The 24,422-nt window shown below is 53.3% G+C and overlaps 2 protein-coding genes across 4 annotated transcripts in view; one reads left to right on the plus strand and one right to left on the minus strand.

The window, feature by feature from the left end:
* Positions 1-4,523, minus strand: part of SHPK (sedoheptulokinase) — a 20,795-nt gene extending 16,272 nt beyond the window's left edge. The window contains exons 1-2 of one of the 2 annotated variants that reach the window (XM_059996883.1): positions 4,286-4,514; positions 751-892 (exon numbers count right to left, since the gene is read on the minus strand). In XM_059996883.1, the coding sequence (XP_059852866.1) occupies positions 751-892; positions 4,286-4,501 (358 nt within the window). In that variant the 5' untranslated portion in view covers positions 4,502-4,514. Of the gene's footprint in view, positions 1-750; positions 893-4,285 lie in introns of both variants that reach the window. The other variant, XM_059996882.1, reaches the window with a different exon arrangement.
* Positions 3,443-24,010, plus strand: CTNS (cystinosin, lysosomal cystine transporter). Of its 2 annotated transcripts, none has more exons than XM_059996886.1 (11): positions 3,443-4,030; positions 7,813-7,892; positions 11,860-11,938; positions 13,123-13,207; positions 17,596-17,699; positions 17,817-17,948; positions 18,866-18,965; positions 19,056-19,175; positions 20,238-20,408; positions 22,184-22,301; positions 22,562-24,010. In XM_059996886.1, the coding sequence occupies exons 2-11, from the start codon at positions 7,832-7,834 to the stop codon at positions 22,693-22,695; spliced, it is 1,104 nt and encodes a 367-aa protein (XP_059852869.1). In that variant the 5' UTR covers positions 3,443-4,030; positions 7,813-7,831; the 3' UTR covers positions 22,696-24,010. The 2 variants fall into 2 exon arrangements, with proteins under 2 accessions (XP_059852869.1, XP_059852868.1); XM_059996885.1 differs by lacking the exon at positions 3,443-4,030 and adding an exon at positions 4,901-5,049.
* Positions 24,011-24,422: the final 412 nt, after the last annotated feature.

The raw sequence follows: 24,422 nt of genomic DNA on the forward strand, positions 1-24,422 counted from the left end.
GTTCCAGGGGAGGCAGGAGATAGAAGGGCCCCAGGCTGAGCAGCTGGAGTCTGTCCCCTGCGGACAGATACTCCAAGATGAAGGTAATAGCGGAGCGAAGCGTTGAGGGCTGTCCAGATAAAAGATAAAGAGACCACATATTCCTCATTCTCAAGATCAAGGAGCCCTTCCCAAGTACACGTGCACAGAAAGGCTCCTCGGGGGTCAAAAAGGGAAGGGGTGCCACTCCATAGTAGGTGATGTCAACCTACCCGTAGGCCTCTTTGCTAGAATCCATCTTGCCTAAGAGATGTGCGCACACACAGGGGAGGACCCTGAGATAAACCAAATACGGACTCAGAGCCAGTCAAAGCAAGAGGATTGGCCAAGGGAAATCAGAAGAAATGCCCCATATAAGTGATTCAAACTACCACGAGGGCGCGAGCCTCTGAGAGCCTCTGCCCCTCTGAGCCTGCCTGTGTGTCTATACACACGTACCCTTTTTCCTCCTAATAAACACTTTACTTGTTTCACTACTTTCTGTCTCTTTGTGGAAATTCATTTCTACAAAGCCGACGGGCTAGAGTCTTATCACTGGCCGCTGGTCCCTGGTGGTCTAGTGGCTAGGATTCAGCACTCTCACTGTTGCAGCCTAACTTCAGTCTCTGGCCAGGGCAACCAAAACCCTGCTTCAAGCCGCTGCAGGCCGAGGCCACCTGAGATCACAGGGTGACTGTTAACAGCACGTGATCACCCCCAAGCTCAGCATACCTTGGCCTGTTTTCCAGAACATGACTCCGTGCATCTGTCCTGACACTCCGATGCCACAGACCTTGCAGAGCTGCTGCCGGGGAAGGGCAGCAAGGCACTCGTGGAGGGCCTGGATGATTCTCCTCACATCCTGCTCTTGCCCCTGGAAACAGAACAGGATACGTTGGACAGAGGTACACACACAGGCAGGGGAAGGAGGGCAGAGGCGCCAGGGACCTCCTGGGTGGTGGCTGCCCACCTAATTCCACCGAGGTCACTTCCAGGACCTGCTGAGGGGCCTCAAGGAGGGGATATGGGCCTGAGGGTTCTCCACCACCTCCAGCGGGGCCTGGAGTAGGAACGTGGTGGGCGAGGTCCCACTTCTCCCTTCACAGATGAGGCGCTTCTGTGGGTTAAGTTCAGCCAATGGCCTGGGCTCTGCCCGCTGCCGTGGAAGAGTCTGAGCTGAGAAAAGCACTGCCCTGCCCTACAGGAGCTTACTGTCCAGCAGGACAGGAAAACACAAGAAAGACCATGCTGCAAGAAGAAATAAGGCAAAGGTCTTTGGCAAGGCACATGAAGCATTGGGGTAGAGGAAGGATGGAACCCAGCAGGAAAGGTGTAGGCAAGAAAGGCTTCCTGGACTAAAGCACCTGAGGACCAGCCCTAGTGTTTGCTCCAGTTCATCCATCTGGCAAACATTTCCCGAATGCCCTGAGGGCTTGCATGTGTTCTGGGGGCAGTGAAGGCCTCCCCTCCTTGGAGTTAAGCCTTTATTTGTCAGCCTGCTGGCCTCGGGCTGTGGCAGTTCTTGGCTCCAAACAAACATGATAGAAGGAGTAGAAAGAAGAAAGGTGAGGAGGGGTAGGGCTGGGGAAGGAGAGGAGAGGGAACACAGAGCATTTCGTTGAGGAGGCAACCCTACATCCTAACAAGACTCTTTATGCAGGAGAGACTACAGTAGAACTGAGCGGGCAGTAAAAGATGGGGCAGAGAGGAGATGCATGGCTATGCGTGATCCCCCAGGAGGGAAGAAATAAGACAGTGGGCAAAGGAAGAAGGAAGCAGAGAAGAGGCATTTGTTTACACCTGCCCTGTCCAACACGCCAGTCATCAGCTATACACAGCTAGTCTGAATTGAAATCTACACACCAGATTTCAGATTTAGTACGAAAAAAAAAAAGCACAATATCTCATTAATAATTCTATATTGATTATTACATATGGAAATGATATGTTTGGATCCATTGGGTTAAAATAATAAGCAATGAACCTTAATTTTACGGTTCCTTTTTACTATTTTTTGATACGGGCACCAGAAAGTTGAAAATTACGCGTGTGGCTCACATTTGCACTGCACAGTGCTGGTTTAAAGAGTTCCCACGTGGCATGAACCCAGATGGTACATGAACGCAGGACAGAGGAGCTGCTGTTTAAAATGGGCCTAGGGTGGGTGAGCTGTGTAGGTAAGGACAGCGGAGGAGTGAAACAGGCCAGAGGGGAGCGAAGGCAAGGAGGCACTCAGTGTGTGGGGAGTTTTAGTGGTGAGTGTGATGGGGGAGCAATTCTTGGACAGACAGTGGATACACCCACAATGTCACAGGAAAGGCGCTGCCCCCATTCCTTGATTCAGAATATCAAGTGGTCTACATTCAGATCAGATGCTAGAAATTCAGATTTGAAAAAAGAATTTAGGAACTCATTCAACCCTCCTCCCCCACATCCCTTTTTACAGATGGGGAAACTGAGGCCCAGACAGGTAAAATTCATAACACAGAAAGGGTCACAGAGCTTCCCTCAAAAATCTTGATATTTTAAAGTTGCAAAGAGCTAAAAGTCTGACCTTCCACAAAGCTGCCAAAGTTGACCGTGGAGTACACAATGCTTCTAAAGAGTGAGAAATATGGACATGAGGAAAGAACAGAGCCACCAGGTGTTTCTATGGATCAGTAGTATTTACCCCAGGGATGATTTTTGTCCCCTCGGGGGCATTTGGCAATATGGAGGCATTTTTGGGTGTCGCAGCTGGGGAGGAGGGTTCTACTGGCATGCAGTGGGTTAGAGGCCAGGGATGTTGCTGAACATCCTACAACGCACAGGACAGCACCCCACAACAAAGAATCATCCAACCTCCAAATATCAACAGTGCCAAGGTGAAGAAATCCTGCTATAGGTGAACTTACAACAAGGCTGTTTGTCCCAGAGCACAACACACATGTGGAGGATGCAAGGGGGGCTATTACCGGCCTCCCCTAAACCCCCCCCTTAGGCAGGTGTGGAGCACTGGGCATGCCTGTAAACACAGAACACTGTGCTGGACACTGGGGGAAGTGGAGAAAGTAGTTTTCAAGAAGTGGCCCTATTTCAAGAGAAAAGGGCACTGCCTAAAACCCACCCCTGTAATCGCAGCTCTGCTGCCTACCCCCACAGGGTCAGAGCTGACTTTGCCTCCACTTCATGGTCCATGAAGTGAGATAATCATTCTAAAATGTCCTGATGCCCCAACCAAGCTAATTTTGAAAGGCTCTATGAAAATGCGAAGTGCTCCTGAAATCTTTATCCTCTGAAATGCTTCTGATCAAGATGGACTCTGAACCCTAAAGGACTGAGTCCAGGTATGTGGCAAGAGCTTGTGAAAAACAAAGCTATTGGGAGTGGGGTTTGGCTCAGAAAATCGAGGTTTGTGGCTGGAAGGGGCCATAGAGGTCATCTATTTCAATTATAAGAACAAGCTGAGATCCAGGAAAAAAAAAAAAGTCATGAGGATACACAGAAAGTTCCTTGATATTAATCTGTATTATCAATGAACTGAACATAAAGCTACCTTTTTCAAGGAATTAATGGAATCCATCTCTGAGGACTGACATCCTTTCTGAACCCACAACTTGCAATTGAGCCCACTGTGGTGAAATTCTCCATTTCTATATTGTAGCTTTCACAAAACACTAGTTTTCGTGTAGAATTATCAATCTGACCTTTTTCTAACATTTTAATTGTGGTATCTCTCAATGTCTATCTGTCCTGGTGTCTTTCTTCCAAGGTATCTCAGCCTTTGGGGCCAGGGGACTTTTGCTGTCCAAGTGTTTGAGTTCCTCCACCCACAATCCACTCCTGCGGGATGAGAGAGCGGCAGGTTACGCTGGATTTTGCGTCTGATTTCTCAAGGAAAACCCAGACACCGCCCTAGGGAACAAGCTGAATCCTGAATTTGAGGACACCTGCAGATGTGAGGAGCAGAGAGCCGCAAGAATGAGAAGGCAGCCTGAGATCGCTCCATATGCAGGAGAGCAATTTCCTTCAGGTCAGGATACAGAAAGTGGAGGGCAGAGAGCACGGGGGTATAGCGCCAAGGTCAAGGCTCCCAAAGAAGGCCCGAGAGTGGGGCGATCGGTGCCAGCAGGTGGGAAAGCTCCTGGGAGGAGATCTATCGGATCGAGGGAGTTGCAGCGGGCAGGCAGAGATCAGGCAGGCTGGAGCAGTCAGGGAGACTTCTTTGAGGAGGAAGAGGGTGTCTGGAGGCTCCTGGAGGCGGCGAGGCTCCAGGGCGCTGCCTCACCTGGGGCCCCGCCGCCGCGCTCTGGGCCGCAGTCTCGGCCCGCGCAGGCCGGGCACAGCTCGCCAGTACCACGAACCCGGAAGGGTCGCCGCGCGCGGCCTCCACCAGGGCCGCCTTCACAGACGTGGTGCCCAGGTCGATGCCGAGAGTGACAGACCGTGCAGCCATGACAGCGATTGAGTCTGGGGCCCGGGCGCCCCTTCCAGCACACTTCATCCGGGACAGAGGCGCCGAGGCGGGGCCTCGTCTGCCAATCTTTCCAGCCACGCTCAACACGACGAATTCTCGTCTTCCCATTGGTTGAGGAAGGCCGAGTCCCGCGCACCCCGAGTGACGGGCCCCGGCTATAGGCGGAGCCGCGGTGGAAGGCGGAACCTACAGGCCCCGCCCCGCAGGGCAGGGTTTGCGATGTGGCCCGAGGCTTCGGCCTTGCTCACCAAAGTACCAGTACCCCGAGTCTCGCTGGGGGATGCGAGAGCTTCTGTGACCCTAATAGTGACTTAACCCTCCCACGTATCCGAGCCTGCCAAGTTGCCTGAGCCCCTCCGCTCCTCCCCAGCCCCAAACTGTCTCGCCGAGACGCGGGAAAACTACAGCTCCCAGGGTGCACCGCGCCGAGACCTGTACTCCGCGGATCAGGTGGCTCGAGTCAGGTGACTTCTGGTCCGCCCCACACTAAGTCAAGCCGGCCGGAGGAAGCTGGTACAGTCCGAAGCGGCTCCTGCGTCCCGTCTGGTCGGTCCCCTGAGCCTAGAGGACCTCAGGTGAGAGCCGACGCGGCCCCGACAGCCTCCCCGCCTCGTCTCCCAGGCGGACCCCCTGAGGCCTAGAGACTGGCACAGCAAGTCAGTTGGGCAGCCTGCCGCGCATCCAGCCTCCCTCAGCCGCGCCAGGGTTCCTTCCCCGGCCGCTAGCCCCGGCCTCGAGGCACCGGACAGCACCCGGGTTGAAGGGCTCGGGTGGTAGTGAGTGGAGGCAGGGGACACCGGGCTGCCGAGGTGGTGTGGGAGGCTCTGTTCCAGTGCAGGTTAGCGTCCCTTCCCCGCTTTCTGCTTCGTTGCTGCCTGAATCTGGGTCGCAGAGTTTGCAGATTGCTTGGCAGAGGGGAGACCCTGAGAGGACCACGTCAGGAACTCCTTTTGGGGTGCTGAGCGCCGGGCTGGGCTACGGGGGAGTGGGCGGGACGAGACCCGGTCCCGCCCTCCGGGCCTTTCAAGCTGGAGGAAGGGAGGACTACTGGGCCCTGCCTTTTTCAACAATGTTGAGGAAAATTACAACCTAGGCTTTGTGAGAGCCTGCTAAGGGCCCTAGGCAACAACTGTATTTACTTTACATCATTGTTTCTCATCCTTTTTTTCTTACCAACCCCTTCCCCTTGAAATTTTAATACTGCTGATAAAAGGACCACGAATCGTGCCTAACGTGTCCTTTCATTTAAGTCCTATGATTTAGTTCCCACTGTCCCTGTTCTCACTTTAGGAAATTGGAGCTTGAGGAGGTTAAGCAGCACCCCAGAGTCACACAGCTAATAACCGGGGAGCTCAGGTTCAAACCTGTGCAGTCACTCCCCAGGGCAGACATTCCTTGCCACTATGTTTTCCTTCTCCAAGTGAAGAAGGTCCAGGGAGTTCCAGGTTGTACAAAAGGTGACAGGATTAACCGGATACCTGACCAAGTGGAGCTACCACAGGAAACCCCTGACCCCAGGTTTCCCCTGGGAGGGGATTGGGAGTGGGAGGCTTCTTGAAGCAGGTGGCATCTGAGCGAGGCCTAGAATATATCAATAGAACTTACACAGGAAGAGCAGCATGTCAGACAGAGCCCATTGTGGTGAAATTCTCCATTTCTACCTCGTAGCATTCACAAAACACTAGTTTTTGTGTATAATTATAGTTTTTAATATTTTATTTATTTATGCACGCATGCATGCTGTGCCAGGTCTTAGTTGCGGCACACAGGATCTTTAGTTGCGGCATGCGGACTCTTAGTTGCGGCATGCATGCGGAATCTGGTTCCCCTGCCAGGGGTCAAACCCGGGCCCCCTGCATTGGGAGTGCGCAGTCTTACCCACTGGACCACTAGGGAAGTCCCTGGGTATAATTTTAACCTGATCTTTTTCAGACATTGTAATCGACCACATATCTCTTAAGTTCGTTTTATATCTGTCCTAATGTGTTTCTTCCAAGGTGTGTCAGCGTCTAGGACCAGGGAACTTATGCTGTCCAAGAGTTTGAGTTTCTCAGTCTACATTCCAATCCTGTGGAATGAGAGAGGAGCCGGTTAGGTCTGATTCTGTGCCTGAGTTCTCAAGGAAAACCCAGACTCTGCCCTGGGGAACAAACTGAATCCTGAGCTTGAGGACATCAGCAAGTGTGAAGAGCAGAGAGTGGCAAGAATGAGAGGGGAGTCATTCCACATACACAGGAGAGCAATTTCCCGCAGGTCAGGGTACAGAAAGCAGAGGGGCAGAGAGCACGGGGATACAGCGGCAAGGGCAAGGCCTCCAGAGGAGGCCAGAGAGTGGGGAGATGGGTGCCGGCGGGTGGGAAAGCTCCTGAGATAAGACCCAATGATCGGCGGAGCTGCAGCAGGCAGAGAGGCCCCTGGAGGAGACGGAGGGGCAATGGAGGTCAGGCAGGCTGAAGCAGTCAGGGAGACTTTTTCGAGGAAGGGGAGTATCAGGAGGGTTCTTGAGGCCTTTTGGGGAAACTGAAACCAGAGAGGGTGGCAGGGATGTTTCCACACAGACCTCTCATGGCTCTCCAACAGTCCACAGGAATCCCCAGAGGCTGTCACAGGTGGCGGGGCAGAGCACTGTACACTGAAGCAGCATGCGGAAGCCAAGTTATAGATATTTAAGCTCACCTGCCCCATCTTGACCCTTGGTTCACCTGTTGTGCGTGAGGGTTATGGGTACGCAGTAACCCATCTCCTTCACTTAACCAATGAGCTGCCACGGGGCTGATCTGAGGCTTGTCCCACACTGGGTCCCCTTTGTGAATGATCCCCGCCGGTCCCAGAGAAGTGACACTTGTTAAACGAAAATGTCCTAATCAAGGGTCGGTTGGTGGCATTAACCCATAGATGCTTATCCCAGGACAGGAAATGAAGTTAATTTCCTTAAGGTTTATAGGTTCACAAAGTCAAATATCTGACCACAGTTTTAATATCTTCTGGAAAAAAGAACCCCCAGCCAATAAGGCTGCATTCTTTCTTTCTGTTTACTAGGTTGCACAAAGCAGTTGAAGAGGGAAAAATTCAGCATTTGTCCACTTCCTCAGGGTGGGACCTTACACAACCCACTTAGCCTCTCTGAGCCCATTTCTCCACATGTCAAAGAAAGATAAGTCCTCCCTGGGGTCCCCTTCTCCAAGCTGGTGATACAAAGCCCATTGAAGTCACAGGTGTGAAGTGGAAGTCCTTTAGGAACTGTCCGTGCCATGGTTCCAGGTGGCTTATTGTCCACTTGTTGCTGAGCTGATCCAACTTTAACCTGAACTTCTCTTGCTGTTTGTTTTTCTTTCTAGTTCATTGAAATCGAGGAACATGATAAGGAGGTGGCTGGTTATTTTTAGCCTTTTTCCCCTGAAGCTCATAGAGAAATGTGGTAAGTTGAGAAATGGATAAAGAGGGAAATGGAGTAAGTAGCCTGACTTGTTTGCCGCCAAAAGTTCAGGACCATCCAGCTTGCATGTGTCTGCCTGCCCCTTGGCCAGATGGGCACCCAGTGAGTGGAGCAGACCGAGGTCTGGAGTCCAGGAGTTTTACAGGGAGCCAGATGGTTCCACAGATAATTAGCCTTCTGCCCCGGGGTCCCTATTCCCTTTTCTGTATCACCAACATCAAACTGTGGAGCTCTGAAAATCTGGGATAATATCTGTAGAGAAGAGCTTGTGTTCCCACCCTGTAGACCTCAAAGAAGGGAGTTATGGGTCCTGGGAGATGCTGCAGAAGCAGGTGAGGTGGCCACCTTGTTGCACCTGGTTCTACCAAGCGGTAGACACCTGAGGAGCCTGCCCGGCATCGCCTGGTATGATGAAAAAGGTCTTCCCTTAGACAGGGACCGAGGAACCAGAGTGAAGCAGGGCTAGGGGCCTCACAGAATTCAGGCTGGTTGTCGAAAAACACGTCAGGGTTTGTGCATCCTTGTGAGGCTTGACCTTCAGAGCAGGGCCCTTAGAGGCCTGTATCATTCCATCGATTCTCCACTGCGCAAACATTGCTGAAATTCCTTCCACGAAAAGCTGCGTAGAGCCTCCATGGACACCAGGCCCATTATTTTGATCATCTGGCTGTTGTCAAAAATCAAATACATCTTGGGAATTCCCTGGCAGTCCAGTGGTTAGGACTCGATGATTTCACTGCCAAGGGCCCGGGTTCAATCCCTGGTCAGGGAACTAAGATCCCACAAGCCTTGCAGCACAGCCAAAAACAAATCAAATACATCTTAAAACCCCCAGCTAAAGTTTCCAAATTAACCTTATACGAACCGTGCAAACCCTTGCCAAAGCTCCCCAGGAGCCATGCGCAGTGGGTGCCCTGCTCCAATTATTTGGCCTCTTGAGCCTCTGAGAAAACACAGGTCATCTGATCAGCTCTTCCAGGTTTGTTAAACAATCAGTCATGTCACCTTGTAGTCACACCTTGCGGGTAAGCAATTTCCGAGAAAGAAGAGGTTTCTTCCAAGAAAGAAAGAACACCATGGAGTCCAGTGTTCTTCCATACGAATGCCAGAGCCCCACTCCAGACCTGCCGGATCATATTGTCTGGGACTAAGGCCCCAAAGTGTGTACATGAGCCTTGGCCCGCTTTAAATAAAGCTCCATTAGTCATGCTAATGCATTGCCCTAGGAAAGAAGAACAAATCCAACTGCCACCACTCGATCATACAGAGGGCTGACTTAGGCCCAGAGAGGGTAGAAGTCTCTCCCAAACTTGTCTCTGCTTTCGGGAGTGGTGTTAGAGGACCCATGATGAGATCATTTGCCTTCGGAGTTTTTTGCCCCTGACTTCTTTGGGTGGAATCTTGAGGTGCTGCCACCTAGTGGCAAGGACCTGCGCTCTGGACCAGGCTGGCCTAGGTTTAAATCTTGCCTCTACCGTTTCTGAGCTGTGTGAGCAGGACACTTGCCCTCATGGGTTTCTCCACTTTCTTCTATCCGAAATAGGGATCACGTTGCCCGTCTCTCACTGTTATAGTAATTTGAGAATGGGAGTTCACAGTACAGCAGAGTGGCTGGCGTGGGGTGGGAGGCATAGTGGGAGATGTGCCAATAAGGATTAGTTTTTAAAATGCAGAGACTCTCCTTGGGGGAACCTTCAGGTAGTCTCACCAAGACTCACTTGGTTATTCGGATGTGGTGTCCAGAGACTCCTGCCCTGGGGCAAACTTTAAAACATGCTTTCCCAGGATATGATATGATGCCAGCTTCCTAACTGCCTCCCATCTTGGGCTAAAAAATGTCCTGCAGGGTTTACATGATGATAAGAATAGTCACCAGCAATTAGTTCGCACTCAGGCTGTGTGGAAATTGCATCACAGACGTCACCACGCTTTATCTTCACAGTGCCCCTGGGAGGGAGGGAGTGCTGTGCTCTCCATTTCACAGGTGAGGAAATGGAGGCTCAGGGAGGTTAAGTACGTTACTCTCGGTCACAGCTAGGAAGTGACAGAGCCAGGAGGGAACTGTGTGACCCAGAGCCCAGTCTCTCAGCTGCTGAGCGCTGCCATCTTCCTTGGGGCTAAGTGAGGGGAAGTGGTTGAACCCTGACCTGTTTCTCTGAGAGCTCACAACCTCCTCTTTTAAAATGCAAAGTCTGGAAGAGTTAAGGCCATGTGGATCTCCCACTCACCCTGACCACAGTCCCAGCAGAGCCCCAAGGGACCCAGAATGTGGGTGGCTACCTGGCATCACTTTCAGTATCCCTGTCCTGGGCAGGGTCTTGCTTATCTGATGTGGTCCTCAGGCTCTAGGTAGAAAGTAACAGCAGGGACCTTTAAGTCCTCCTACCTCAGCTGTGCAGCCCAGAACAGAGCCTCGGGCTGGTATGAGAGAGGTGAGTGTGAACAAGGAGGGGCAGAGCTGCCTCCAGGCCCCAAAGATACACCTAAGGAGGGGGTGGTGGGTGGGGACCATCCTACTCTGCTCTGAGCAGCTTGGCCTCCCAAGGGCCAGGGTGGGGACTGCAACTGACTGTGGGAATCAGCTTGGAGACTTGCAGGCATGGGCCAGAGCCTGCATCTGCATCCACCTGCAGGCCAGCCTGGACAAGGCGGCTCAGGTGGGGTCTGAGAGGTCCCGGGTCACAGAGCCAGGCCCCGGAGTGCAAGTTTCAGGCTGGCAGGTTCCCTTGGAGGAGATGAGGTTACTCTCCGCCCCCCCTCTCCCACTCCCACCGAGGTGTCCGGACAGAGGAAGAGAAACTACTAGGGAGGAGGACTGAGAAGGGGCTCAGACAGTGGAGGTTGAATTAGGGAACTTTTAAGTTTCCTTCCAACCTGAGCATCTAAAATTTCAGTTCTTCGTCTCTGCCTTTGAGGGGTCTGGGGAGACCTGGAGGGAGAGGGAGACCTGGGCCCCACCTGTATCCACTGCCCACACAAGGACCATCTTCATCAAACTGAGCACCTGCTTTCCCCTGTGGACCCCCTTCCCAGCCCCGTCTATGTTCATGATCACACCTTAGGCTGCGAAGGCCCTCAGGTGAGGGAGGTGAAGTAGACGCGTGCCTGGGGCATTGGGAACACCCTGGGTGCCGGGGCCGCCCAAAGAACATACGAAGAGGTCAGAGAGAAGCTAATTCACTCCTGGTCTGTGGCCAAGCTGCCCTGGAGTGTTTGGCTTCCCAAACCTGCTTCCTCCCTCACCCCCGAGGCCTATCTGTCTACCTCCTGAGTTAGCATCTTAATGCCAAGAAGAAATCTCCCATAGTGAAACTGTGTACTGTTCACCAGTCTCTCCCGCATCCCCAGCAGAGTCAGCCTCCAGAAGGGGATCAATGAATGGGGTGAGCTGGGTTTGTACAGGAGCCCAAAGGCGGTTCTTTAGAAACAGGTTAGCTGGGCCCCAGGTGTCTCTCTGAGACTACAGAACGGGACAGGACCAGTTATGCAGGGCCAGTTTAGCTCCATGAACAGAGGAAGCCATTGTGCTTTCCATCTGAAGAGGTGGTTTAAGCCCACATGTTCCAGTCCCAGATTGTGGCTTGATTTCCTTTGGGCCAGTTGCGCCAAAACACTGGGACCAGTTTTGGGGCTCCATGGTTTCTATTTCTGGGTGACTCCTACAGACCCTCAGAGCTCATCGGTGGGAGAGGAGGAAGCTACAGCATCTCCTCCTCAGGCCTGTGTCTCCCTCTGTTTCTGGCAGCAGGAGGGGAGAGAGCATAACAAGGACATTTCCAGTCCCATCACTTACTTAGCCCCTCAGAATCTCAGAGTCTTTGCCTAGGGGATAGAGGTGGTTATAAATCAGACTTCGCAAGTTCAAGTGTCAGGAGCCCTCCTCCCAGCGTCTCAGTGGGCCTGAGTTCTCTGACCTCATGACTCATGCCACTGATTTGGGTCATTGCAGAGTCCACGGTCAACTTCTCTGTTCCTCCCACCGTGAAGCTGGAAAATGGAAGCTCCACCAACGTCAGCATCTCCCTCCCGTAAGTTCCCAGGCCCAGCTTTGTCCTCAGCCCAGCTCGTTCGCCCCACAGCTGGGTCAGGGCTGACCCCCGGCTCAGTCTGTTCATATTTTAAGTGTGATGCCCTTGCCTCTTCACTTTAAGACGAGCCAGGGAAAGAAAGGCAGCGGCCCTAGGCTGCAGACCGAGGTCCCAAAGTCTCTCTCTCCCCAACCGCTGAATCCTTGCTTCCAGCGGGAGGAGGATGACACGTGAGCCTTTTCCCCAGCTGAGGAGAGTCCTTGAGTGACGAGCAGTTGATGCCAGACTTCCAAGTAGTCCTTTCCAAGGTTCGAAATATTTGAAGAGAGCCCTGGAGGTTGGGGGCGAGGAGCTAGGTCGCTTGGCAGTGCTTCTGAGATCACATCCAACTGCATCTGCATTGGGTGGATCCCACTGTGCAGCGCTCCTGCTGAGGCTTGTCTGAGAGTCTCTCTAGCTGCCCTCTGCTGGTTCCTGCACGAGGGTGCCGACCTAGTCCAGACCGTGCCAGGAGCTTACCTCCTCTGTATCCTTCCGTGCTTTGTCCAACTCTTGCCTCCCAGCCATGAGGATTCCCCAAGATGAAGATCTGGGAAGATTTTTTTTCTCTTTACCCTTCTCCCTTTTCCTCACCTCTCCCGGGATGTCTGATCTCAAACCAAAGCTTTGGGACCAAGGCTCCCTAACAGACCCGCATTCCATCCCCAGATCCTGCCATTTCTGCACATCGACACCTTGTGAATCTGACACATCACCCCCTCAGCACAACTCTCCCCTCTGCAGAATCCTTAAGCGGCTTTCCACCGCCTTTCAAATTAACTCCAGGCCTCTAAGCCCAGACTTGAGGTCCCTATGGGCTGCTCCCACTCAGACATATCTCACTGCTTTCTGGGGTTGCTGCTCCCTCCACCTGACCCTTCTCAGAAGCCTTTCCCACCAGAGCAGATGCCATGGTCCTGTCGGCCTCTGGACACCTCATGTGGCATTCACAGCCAGTTTCCCACCTTCTCGTGTTCTCACTGGCCACAGGGACCCCACCTCTCAACCCCCCCAGGGCCAGGCACATAGCAGTGCCTCACCCTAATTGCTTGAGAAATGACAGGCCTGCTGTGAAATCCAGAGGGCTGGTTGAGATCTCACAGAGTACAGCTTCTCAGCAGTAACCAGACTCTTGTCCTCCACAGGCGTCCTTTAAATGCAACCTTGGTGATCACTTTTGAAATCACATTTCGTTCAAAAAACATTACTATCCTTCAGCTCCCTGATGAAGTAAGTAATGAATCATAACTGATGGGCAGAAAACTACTGGATAACAAAACACATTTTAACTAAGTGCTTGTGTAAATAGGCCACCTTGTTTTTATACCATGGGCTGCCCCTGTCCTATTATTCTAGAAATCTCAGATTTGGGCTTTGTTAGTCTCTTTGAGGATGGGCTTTTTATGCTATGCAGATGGAATTAGGAAGGTGATGGTAAGAAATCTGAGGCAGAAATGGTTCTGAGAATGTAGAAGAAATTCTTAAGATGGTTTTTTAAGACGTTGCTGCTAAAAGAGCATCGACAGACTAGGAGCATTGTCTCTGCTTTAAAATCTTTTCTTTTCTTTTTTTTTTTTTGCTGTACGCAGGCCTCTCGCTGTTGTGGCCTCTCGCGTTGCGGAGCACAGGCTCCGGACGCACAGCCTCAGTGGCCATGGCTCACGGGTCCAGCCGCTCCGCGGCATGTGGGATCCTCCCGGACCGGGGCACGAACCCGCGTCCCCTGCATCGGCAGGCGGACTCTTAACCACTGCACCACCAGGGAAGCCCCTATTTTCTTTTTAATTGAAGTATAGCTGATTTACAATGTTATGTTAGTTTCAGGTGTACAGCAAAGTGTTTCAGTTATACATACACATATGTATATATATTCTTTTATGTATATATTCTTTTTCAGATTCTTTTCCCTTATAGGTTCTTACAAAATACTGAATGTAATTCCCTGTGTTACACAGTAGGTCCTTGTTGGTTATCTATTTTATATATAATAGTGTGTATATGTTAATCCCAAACTCCTAATTTATCCCTCCCCGCTAAAACTTTTTAGAAATGCCCTATCCCAGACCTACTGATTAAAAATCTGCATATAAGCAAGATTCCCCAGATGATTTGGGTCCACATTAAAGTTTGCAAAGCACTGTTCTGAGATCCCATTGGATGAGTGTTATTTCCAAAAACCAGTGCCAGAGGCCCAGAGGCTGTCTGATATAATAGTGATGACTATTTATAGTCTTTATACATTTATCTGTTAATACATACCCTGCTTCCACCTTACCAAGGTTTTGAGCCAATTACCAGTCAACCTGATTTTAAAACAAATCAGTAGGGGGAAAAAAGAAACCAGACAAGATGAACACAGGGATGAAATTGATAGCTGTGAGGCTCAGCATGAGGCCCTGTGTGGTCGTAGAAATGAGCTGCAAATCAGCTCTGAGCCTCCTAGCAAGCAAACAGTATTGACTCATGATCAGATAAAGAGCGTCTACCTAAAGGACCTGAGTGAGAGGGGAGTCTCATCTCATAGACAGGGCCATTTCCCACAACTTCCCCCTCCTGCCCCGGGATATGAGGCCTGCTGCAGGGTAAGAAAAGCCGTTGGTTCTAAGAGCAGGTTGTGGTATTTAGCCCTCAGAAGTCTGGCTTGATCCACAGATCAAATTTAGACTCTGAGGAAAGGACGCTGATCACTTAGTTTAAGGGCCAAACATCTAAGGGAAAGATTAATCTTTTAAAAATAAGTGAGGGCTTCCCTGGTGGCACAGTGGTTGAGAGTCCGCCTGCCGATGCAGGGGACACGGGTTCGTGCCCCGGTCCGGGAAGATCTCACATGCCGCAGAGCGGCTGGGCCCGTGAGCCATGGCCGCTGAGCCTGCGCGTCTGGAGCCTGTGCTCCGCAACGGGAGAGGCCACAACAGTGAGAGGCCCGCGTACCGCAAAAAAAATAATAATAAAATAAAAAATTTAAATAAATAAATAAATAAAAATAAGTGAAAATCAAGCATAACATTAAGCCAAAAAAAAAAAAAAAAAAAGCCTGGACTGTATGATTAAAGTGCAAACACAGACAAAGCAAATCTATGGTGTTAGAAGAGTGGTTTCCCAACCAGTTTGCAAAGCAGAAATAGAGACACACATGTAGAGAACAAACATGGACACCAAGGGGGGAAAGTGGGGGCGGGGGTGGGGGGATGAATTGCGATTGACATGTACACACTAATATGTATAAAATAGATAACTAATAAGAACTCCTGTACAAATAAATAAATAAAAAACTCCTATAGTAAAAAAAAAAAAAAAAATAGTAGTTTCCTTTTGGGATCAGCGGTGACCAAAAGGGAACAGAACACAGCTTCTGGGGTCTGGAAACGTTCCATTTCTTGATCTGGGTGCTGGGTGCACTTTTCTGCACTTATGTTATAGTTCATTTTTTTCTTAAGAATTTAATTTTATTTATTTGTTTATTTATTTTTGGCTGCGTTGGGTCTTCACTGCTGTGCACAGGCTTTCCCTAGTTGTGGCGAGCGGGGGCTACTCTTCGTTGTGGTGTGCGGGCTTCTCATTGCGGTGGCTTCTCTTGTTGTGGAGCACGGGCTCTAGGCACGTGGGCTTCAGTAGTTGTGGTGCGCGGGCTCTAGAGCGCAGGCTCAGTACTTGCGGTGAACGGCCTTAGTTGCTCCATGGCATGTGGGACTTCCCGGACCAAGGTTTGAACCCGTGTCCCCCGCGTTAGCAGGTTCTTAACCACTGCGCCACCAGGGAAGTCCCTAGTTCAATTTTTTTATTTTTATTTTTTTTAGCGTAATGGTGGCAGATCCATTTGTAGAATGACCTATCTGGGCACCAACCCACTCTTCCAGGCTTATGCCTCCTTGACCCATCCCTTTCTCTAACTACTCCTGTCTACTCCCTGTGCTTTTGGAAACCACTGGGTAGAACTTGGGGGTCAGGCAGGCGGTCTAGGAGCCTGCGCTGTGAACCACAGGTGAGGTACATCACCCCAACACATCTCAGTTTCCTCATCTGTGGACAGAAGGTTAATAATGTCTCCTTGACAGGGCTGTGAGGATTAAAAGCAGTAGCAAGTATGAAATGTCTAGGATTGCAGCTGGCTCACAGAAAGAAAGCGCTCAGAAAAAAGATAGCAATAAATTTTGCTGTGGACCTAAAACTGCTCTAAAAGATAAAGTTTATTGATTAAAAAAATTAAAAGCAGGACTTCCCTGGTGGCGCAGTGGTTAGGAATCCACCTGCCAATGCAGGGGACACAGGTTCGAGCCCTGGTCCGAGAAGATCCCACATGCCACGGAGCAACTAAGCCCACGTGCCACAACTACTGAAGCCTGCACGCCTAGAACCCGTGCTCTGCAACAAGAGAAGCCACCACAGTGAGAAGGCCGTCGACACAACTAGAGAAAGCCCACGTCCAGCAACGAAGACCCAACGCAGCCAAAAATAAAAATTAATTAATAAAAAAATTAAAAGCAGTTGTTATGATTTCATTCTGCCTTGTATCAGTTAATTTCCAATTGGAAGATTTTCCTCTTACCTAGTTCTACAAGGGACCTGATGGCCACTTAGAAATATGCAAACAACAGTTGCCAGGAAAATCTGCTAAAAATAAGAACAAATGAGGATGGGAAAGTAAAAGAGCCAAGAGTAGTACATGTCATGAAGACGTAGCTCACGAGACATTGGCCACGAACTGGATCCCAGGCTTTGCAGCAGCCACTTACACCGTTTCAATTGTCCTGCCAAAGCCCCCTGATTTCTGGGGATAAGAGCAGAAAGACAGTGTTCAAGGGTCCCTGAAGAAGCCACTGCCATCCAGTGAGCCGCATCCTCACGGTGCCCACAACATGGCTGGAAGGCGGGGCCTGAAGCGTCATCCAGGGAACAAAGAGATGGGGGACAGTGTGGTTCAGTAAAGGTATCATCCCACTCCCTGCCACACTCGGGATTTGAGAGCATCAGGAAGCATGATTGGGAGGTCAGAAGTTGCAGGTAGGCCTCCAAGTACTGTTTCTTGGAGCAGAGCTTTCTATGAATATTGGGCAGAAATGAAGGTAAGGATGTTCTCCCTGCCGGGCGTCTGGTGTGTGCACCTCTTCTGTTTGTCGCTTGGCAGCCAGGCTGGGCGTGGGGCAGACATCCCTCTGTGGATCTGGAAGAGCCGTCCGTAGTAACGGAAGTAGAGGTAATAGCAGTCATCGTAGGGTAGTAGTGATGGTAACCACTTCACAGCTTGCTGCGTGTCAGGCTTGGTGCCGTAAGCTTTATGGACATTATGTCGTTCAGAGCAGCCCTGTAAGGTAGACACTTGTGTTCCCCTTTTACAGATAAGCAAACCGAGATCAGAGCTCAAATAGCTTGCCCGAGATCGAATGGCTAGTGAGACGAAGAGGGCCCTCCCACCATCCCTCAGAGATAAGCCAGGGGAGTCTGACGCTGATGTATGGGGGTTCCAGCTGGCCGATTAGTCCAACATTTCTCCCTACTGTTAGGAAGCTCCTAGAAGGCAGGGGCTGTGTGTGACCTGTCCCTCCATTCCCTAGTGCATGGCCTGGAGCTGGGGTCCCAATAACTACGGGGCGCTGGACCTGATTCAGTTTTCCTAACAGGTTGTGGTCCCTCCCGGCGTGACAAATTCCTCTTTTCAAGTGACGTCTCAAAATGTTGGACAAGTTACCACTTATCTGCACGGAAATCACTCCAACCAGACCAGGTAGGCTGGCCTCTGCCCGTGTGGGCCCTAAATGATGAGAAGGGGGATGGTGCTGGCACGTGGGGTTTCCTCCGGAAGTCCAGCCCCAGCTCATCCTGGTCCCCACATTCTCTCCAGCCCAAGGATACTCTTCTCCGTGATCCACAGCAATGTCGTCAGCATCATAAACCAGGTGATCGGCTGGATCTACTTTGTGGCCTGGTCCGTCTCCTTCTACCCGCAGGGGATCGCCAACTGGAGGCGGAAGAGGTAACCCACGGAGCTTCACGTGCAGCTTCACCTGGGGCCGGCAGGATGGGTGTTCCAACGAGGCTGTGGGCAGCCTGGGTTCTGACTTACCCCTCTGCTCTTCTTTTTTCCTGTCCTTTCTTAAAAGTGGTCTGATGTGAAAGTTCTAAGCGCCTGTGTAGGACTTGCAGTGCTGGGCATTTGGTCTCTTGTGCAATTCAGGCCCTCCCTGCGAAAGCAACAAAATGGGGCTTCTCAGTGGAAGTGGAGAAGGGGCTGGGTGGGAGGAGCCCACCTGAATCTGCTGGGCTCCTGGTCCACGGAGCCCTGGAGGAATTAGTGTCAAGTTGTGCCCCTGTGCAGGAGTTGGATCCTTCGGCCTCAGAGACGAAAACCGGCCCACCTTGATTTTAAAGACAAGGGCCCAGGGCTTCCCTGGTGGCGCAGTGGTTGAGAGTCCGCCTGCCGATGCAGGGGACACGGGTTCGTGCCCCAGTCCGGGAGGATCCCACGTGCCGTGGAGCGACTGGGCCCGTGAGCCATGGCCGCTGGGCCTGCGCCTCCAGAGCCTGTGCTCCGCAACGGGAGAGGCCACAACAGTGAGAGGCCTGCGTACCGCAAAAAAAGACAAGGGCCCAGGCGTCATGCACCAAGGACACCTAGGCCACCAAGGAACGTGGGCCTCTGAGGGGCTGCTGAGCTGGGAACCAGGGAGGGGGGTGCTTCCTCTCTGCAGGAAGCCTCCAGACAATCCCAGGAGGGTGGGGTTCGGTGGCATTGGGGGTGGCATGGAAAGGGACCTGAGGACTGTGCTCTCCTTGAGGGAGCCAGGCCCTCCTTCCTGTGTGCTGGGAGCTCTGTCCCTTCCAGCCCCCGGCGGCCCCCAGTCTCACCCCCTGCTCTGCTTTGTCTCCCCGTCCCCCCGCCCCCCTCCTCAGTGTCGTGGGTCTGAGCTTTGACTTCGTGGCCCTGAACCTGATGGGCTTCGTGGCCTACAGCGTGTTCAACATCGGCCTCTTCTGGGTGCCCTCCATCAAGGTACGGCCCTGCTCACCCCCGCAGCCCAGTCCAAGCTGTCCGGTGGTCTGGCCACCCCTCACCCCCCAGCTTCTCCCCACTCCCAAACAGGAGCAGTTTCTCCTCAAATACCCCAATGGCGTGAACCCTGTGGACATTAATGACGTCTTCTTCAGCCTGCACGCGGTCGCCCTCACCCTGGTTATCGTGGTGCAGTGCTTCCTGTACGAGGTGAGCAGTGACCCTGGCACCCGCCGCAGCCTGCGCTGCCCAGGCCAACACCCGGCAGCACCTGCTGCCCATACCTGCCGTTTTACAGGAGACATGGAAACCCCCAGAAGGGAAATGTGTCCGTTCACTCACATCTGCTGGCCTATTATCCAGACCCCATTGCTGGGCACAGGGAACACCCCGTAAGCCCAAGTCCTCAGGCCGCCCCAGGTCTGGGGTGAGGGACACAGACAGAGACAGTGATGACCCAGCAGGCTGAGAGCTGAGCGGGCAGGGAGAGCACAGGTAGCTCGTGGGCCCCACGACTCAGCCAGGGAGGAGGGGGAAAGAGGGCACTGAGTTGTGGTCCGAGGGATGAGTGAAGTTCCCATGGCAATGCGGAAGAGGGCCAGGGTGGGGCACCCCAGCCGGCTGACAGAACTGTGAAGGCCAGGGAGCAGCGAGAGGGACTGCGAGCAGATGGGGTGGCCAGGATGGCGGTGGAGGGAGCAGGAGAGGCCCTGGGGGGCTCTGGGGGCCAGGCTGAGGAGCCCGGGCACGGCTGTGCTGCTGGAGGGCCGTCTGCTGTCTCAGCAGGGAAGGACGTCGTGAGTTAGTGCGTATTTCAGGGCATCGCTGATGCTACTGTTTCCTTTCACTTCCCTGTGGGTGCACCACTTCCCTTGGGGAGTTCTCTTCCCACACACAAGGCCGGCCAGAGCTGCTTGGCCCCCACCTTCACGAATCTTCTAGGTTTTCTTACCCTTTGCTGAGAAGGTTAGATGAGGGAGGCCTGCTTTTGGGAAAGAGATTCCAGAGCCAATCAGGCTCCCTGGGGTCATGGAAGGAGCCTGGGCCAAGATGAGGTGCCAGGCCTCCAGCGTGATGGGAGCCATGTCCCTAGCACCCTTCACTCCTGGTGGGCTCTGAGAGGGACCCCGCTCTGCAACATGGGAACAGGAAGCAAACGGGCTTTTCAGGTCCAAGAGGAGGGAACCAGAGACCCTGATAGTGACAAGGTGCAGTTGGTGCTGGGCTCTCTGCACCCCGCCCATCCCTTCCCCTGCCCTGTCTCATCCTCAGCGAGGCAACCAGCGGGTGTCCTGGCTGGCCGTCGGCTTCCTCGTGCTCTCCTGGCTCTTCACATTCATCACCCTGATCATGGCCGCGGTCAGGGCCACCACGTGGCTGCAGTTTCTCTTCTGCTTCTCCTACATCAAGCTGGCAGTGACGCTGGTCAAGTATTTTCCACAGGTACCTCCAGGGTCTGCCCGCCTTTTCCACAGGTACCTCCAGGGTCTGGCCGTTAGCGTGAGAGGGATGAGACACAGACCCTGGACCCGGCTCCCTTGGGGCAGCTTCTGGCCGGGGTGAGATGTGGATGGAAAGCTACAGGGAGGAGGCCGGCAAGCCCAGCAGGAGTGGGGCCTCACAGAAAACCGGCTGTGACCAGTACCTGCTCTTCCCAGGGGCCGGGAATCCCACGGGGAAGTCAGTGGCCGCTTCTTTGACTCATGCTCAGCTCTGAGAGTCAAGGGTTGTGCAAGTCACTCCCATCTCTCTCCAGCCCCACCTTTCTAATGACTTCAGCTTTGCCCCCCCACCCTACCACCACCACCCATTACCACCAACTGATGACCCTGATGGGCCACAGCAGGGTACCAGGAAGATGAGGTGGGGGGGGGAACCCGCCACCATTCAGGGTCCTCGTTGTGAGCCCTCAGCACCCTCCCTCGAGCACTCAAACAGTCCTCTTCAGAGCTGGGTCAGACACAGCCTAAGAGTCAAACACAGCTTGCCCCACAGGCGGAATGGCCCGGGAGAGGGTCAGGTGTAGAAGAACTGCTAACTGCAGGCTGAATCTAGGCCCTTGCCTTTAACTCGCCTTCCCAGCACAGGGAAGCTTGTGTTCCGTGGGCCCAGGAAGGAGAGCATTTTGGCCAGGGTCAGGGCCAGTACCCTGGAGGGCGTGGAAACAGAGCCATCCGCTTAAGGATGAGCAGGACTCCGTTCTGTGGACAAGAGAGAAGGGGTGCTCCAGGCCGGGGCAGCCTGCACAAAGGCACAGGCACAGAAGACCCTGCCGGCGGAGCACTGTGAAGCTAGGAAGGCAGGACCAGGTCCCAGGGCGCTTGGGAAGGTGGCTTCAGAGTCGGGGGATGGTTTTGGGGGAAGTGGGGCCTCAGTCCCTGAGCGTGGGGAGGCTTGGGCCTGGGAAACCTGGGAGGCAGGAGCCCCAGTTAGAGATGTTTGGAACCGTCCAGGACTGGAGAGGTGGCAGCAAATACAGAAGAGGGTGGGAGAGGGCAAAGAAGGGGAACTGACAGGTGGCTAACTGGGAGAAGACCACTACAGAGGCCAAGCCGTCCCCCCGGGTGGTGGGAAGGGAGGTCAACGGTCAGAGAAGCCCAGAGGGCACTGGCAGCAGGAAGAGGGGCGATGTGCAAGTGGGCTGGACCTGGGAAGCCCGAGGTGGAGGCCCTAGAGCCCAACCAGGGCTGAGGAGGGAGTTAAGTCCACTCTGCAGATGGGGAGACTAAGGCTGGGAGAACTCAAGTCACTCTGCAAGGGTAACATAGCTCCTCCGATGGTGGAGCTGGGATTCCAAACCAGGCCATCAGACTCCCAGGCCATGTTCATAAGCTCAACATGAATCCAGTCCAGGCTGAGTTTGGGGAGACTCTCCATTTGAAGGTGAGTAGAAAAATCAGAGTTGCTGGGAAGCCAGGATAAGGAGGGCTGAAGAAGATGGAGAGGCAGCAGCTCCCCATCCCTCTGCCGGAGTTTGGGAGGTGCAAGGGAAGGAGGAGGAGGGCTGTTTGCTGAGCACGCAGAGGAGACCCCAGGACCCGCCCAAACCGTGCCCTCAGTCGAGGCTTGTCGGAGCCCAAAGGTCACTGTTTTTGGAGCTGAGGTCCAAGCGCATGAGTGGGAGGAATGAGAGCCGCTGTTGTTTGGAGCGCGGTCACGAGGTGCAGGAGGCCGCCACTCAGCCCCCTCACCGCCCTCCATCTGTCTGTCCGGCCCAGGCCTACTTGAACTTTTACTACAAAAGCACCGAGGGCTGGAGCATTGGCAACGTGCTTCTGGACTTCACTGGGGGCAGCTTCAGCCTCCTGCAGATGTTCCTCCAATCCTACAACAACGGTGAGTCAGCCGGCAGGCAGCTAGAGGCACAGGGCGGGGCCAGGCTTCCTGGAAACCACCCCTCCCCCATGCGGGGAATCCTAGCCAGTCCCAGCCCCCAAGGTGAGGCTTACCTCTGGCTTTGGCAGCTAGAGGATTTGTGGTTTCCTGGGCAGATGGGCACCCCGCCCCCCCACCCCCACAGCCCCACGTGCTCCAGCTGCTTCAGGGGCTGCCAACCTAAAACCAAAACCAATCCCATCCCTTCTGGCTGCTAACAGACCAGTGGACGCTGATCTTTGGAGACCCGACCAAGTTTGGCCTCGGCATCTTCTCCATCTTCTTCGATGTTGTCTTCTTCATCCAGCATTTCTGCTTGTACAGAAAGAAACCAGGGTATGACCAGCTGAACTAGCTCCCAGGGACCCAGCGGAAACAGCCCAGGCCCTGGGCCCTGGTGGGCAAGTTTCCACTAGGAAGGCTGAAAAAGCCGTCTGGAGTGCCGGGCTGGCTCCATGTGGAGAAGCACTCTTCCTCAGGGCCAAACTCCTTGAACTTGAACCAGCCTGCTTTCGTCCAGGACTCTTACAGGCCAGGGAGGAACCTACCTCTGGGATAGGCACCTGACTGTGTGCCGAGATTAATGGCCAGACCACTGGCGGCCCCTCCCAGACTCCCCAGAGGTCTCAGCCCCTCCCAGGCTTTGCTGGCCAGGCATCTGGCCCTCCTGCATCTTGATGCTGCATCTCTATTTTCTTCAAGGCTTCAGGCAGCACGCAGGGCTTCTGGCAGCCGTCCCAGGCAGGATTGAGCACTGAGCTTGGAGCCAAAGGCCTGGCCCCAAGCAACGAGTGTTTCTGGAAGCAGCTTGAAGGACTGACCTTGCAGCTGGGAGAGCCAAGGGTGCTTTGCTGCCACTGCTGTGTTCAGAGACCAAGCAGCCAGGTGCCGTGGCCAACAGACCTGAGGTGCTGGTGCTGGTGGCAGGGGGGCTAGGACTTTGGGGTTAGGCCTTGGGTACCTCCTCTGAAGGCTGCATTCTCTGAGTGCTCACTGTCCTGACACTCAATTCTACGTAAACCCACTTTCACGACTGCAATCACAGGTGGCCCAGGCCAGGCTCTGGTAAAGAAACAGTATTTCTGAGCCTTGAGGTACCCAACAGATTGGTTCAGAACCAGGCTCACATCCAACACTCTCTGGATCCTTATCACACTAACGACCCTTTTGGATTTTTCAAAGGGATGTTTTGGAAGTGAGTGGCTTACTTTCTTCTGCTGCTGCCTATCTCCACTTACCCATAGTCAGGCCCCAAGCCCCTCCAACTGCTCCTTACCCTGAGTCTGGAGTACAGGACACACACACACACCAGTCTGTGCCTTAGGCGCCTGTTAGACTTGCCACGTGGTGAAAACAGCTCCCCTGACGGGGAGGGCAGGCCCCCTTCCCTCCCCAGACCCCTACCTGAGACTCACCAATTTGTGGCTATTCAGGAGCCTCAGATAAGGACTTAAGACCAACTTACACATTCCTTATGGGCCCCACCTGATCCCAAAGCCCCTCCTTTCCCACTCCAAGCAGTTGTCCTTCCTTTGGAGGAGGGGAGGGGAGGGTCCCAGGACGTGCCTTGTACATGCCATGAGCTTGTCAGTCCACTCTCGTAGTTGTTAACCACGAGATCAACATGAGGGGCTTCTGTCCTTAATTAAACCTGATTCATTTCCTCTGCACACTGAGCATTTGCCAGATGCAGGAGGCAGGGGTGTTGGCTTCAGAACCAAGTCCTTGGGGCTTAGGGAGACAGCCTCAGTCACTCGTGTAAGGAAATGTGTGGGATTTTGAAGTTTGCTGATTCCAAGGTGGCTGCGTGCCGACCCGGCATTTCATCAGGGGAGCTCTGTTGGGTGGCACAAGATGCTTACCTGCTCAGGGCCAGGTAGGTCCCGCAGGGACCCTGTCTGCATTACCAAGGGCATGGCACTCAGGCTGTGGTTGTGAGCACGGGTTGGATGAGGTCTTTAAGGGCACGTGGGGGAAGGGTGGGGGAGGAAGTCTTCCAGATCGTCTAGCCAGGTATAAGTATCAAAGAACTTAGGATCTTGTTTCCCTAAAGCAGAAACTGCAGCCTGACCAAGCCCACAC

Source organism: Delphinus delphis, chromosome 19, assembly GCF_949987515.2.
Source record: "Delphinus delphis chromosome 19, mDelDel1.2, whole genome shotgun sequence".
Lineage (NCBI taxonomy): Eukaryota > Metazoa > Chordata > Mammalia > Artiodactyla > Delphinidae > Delphinus > Delphinus delphis.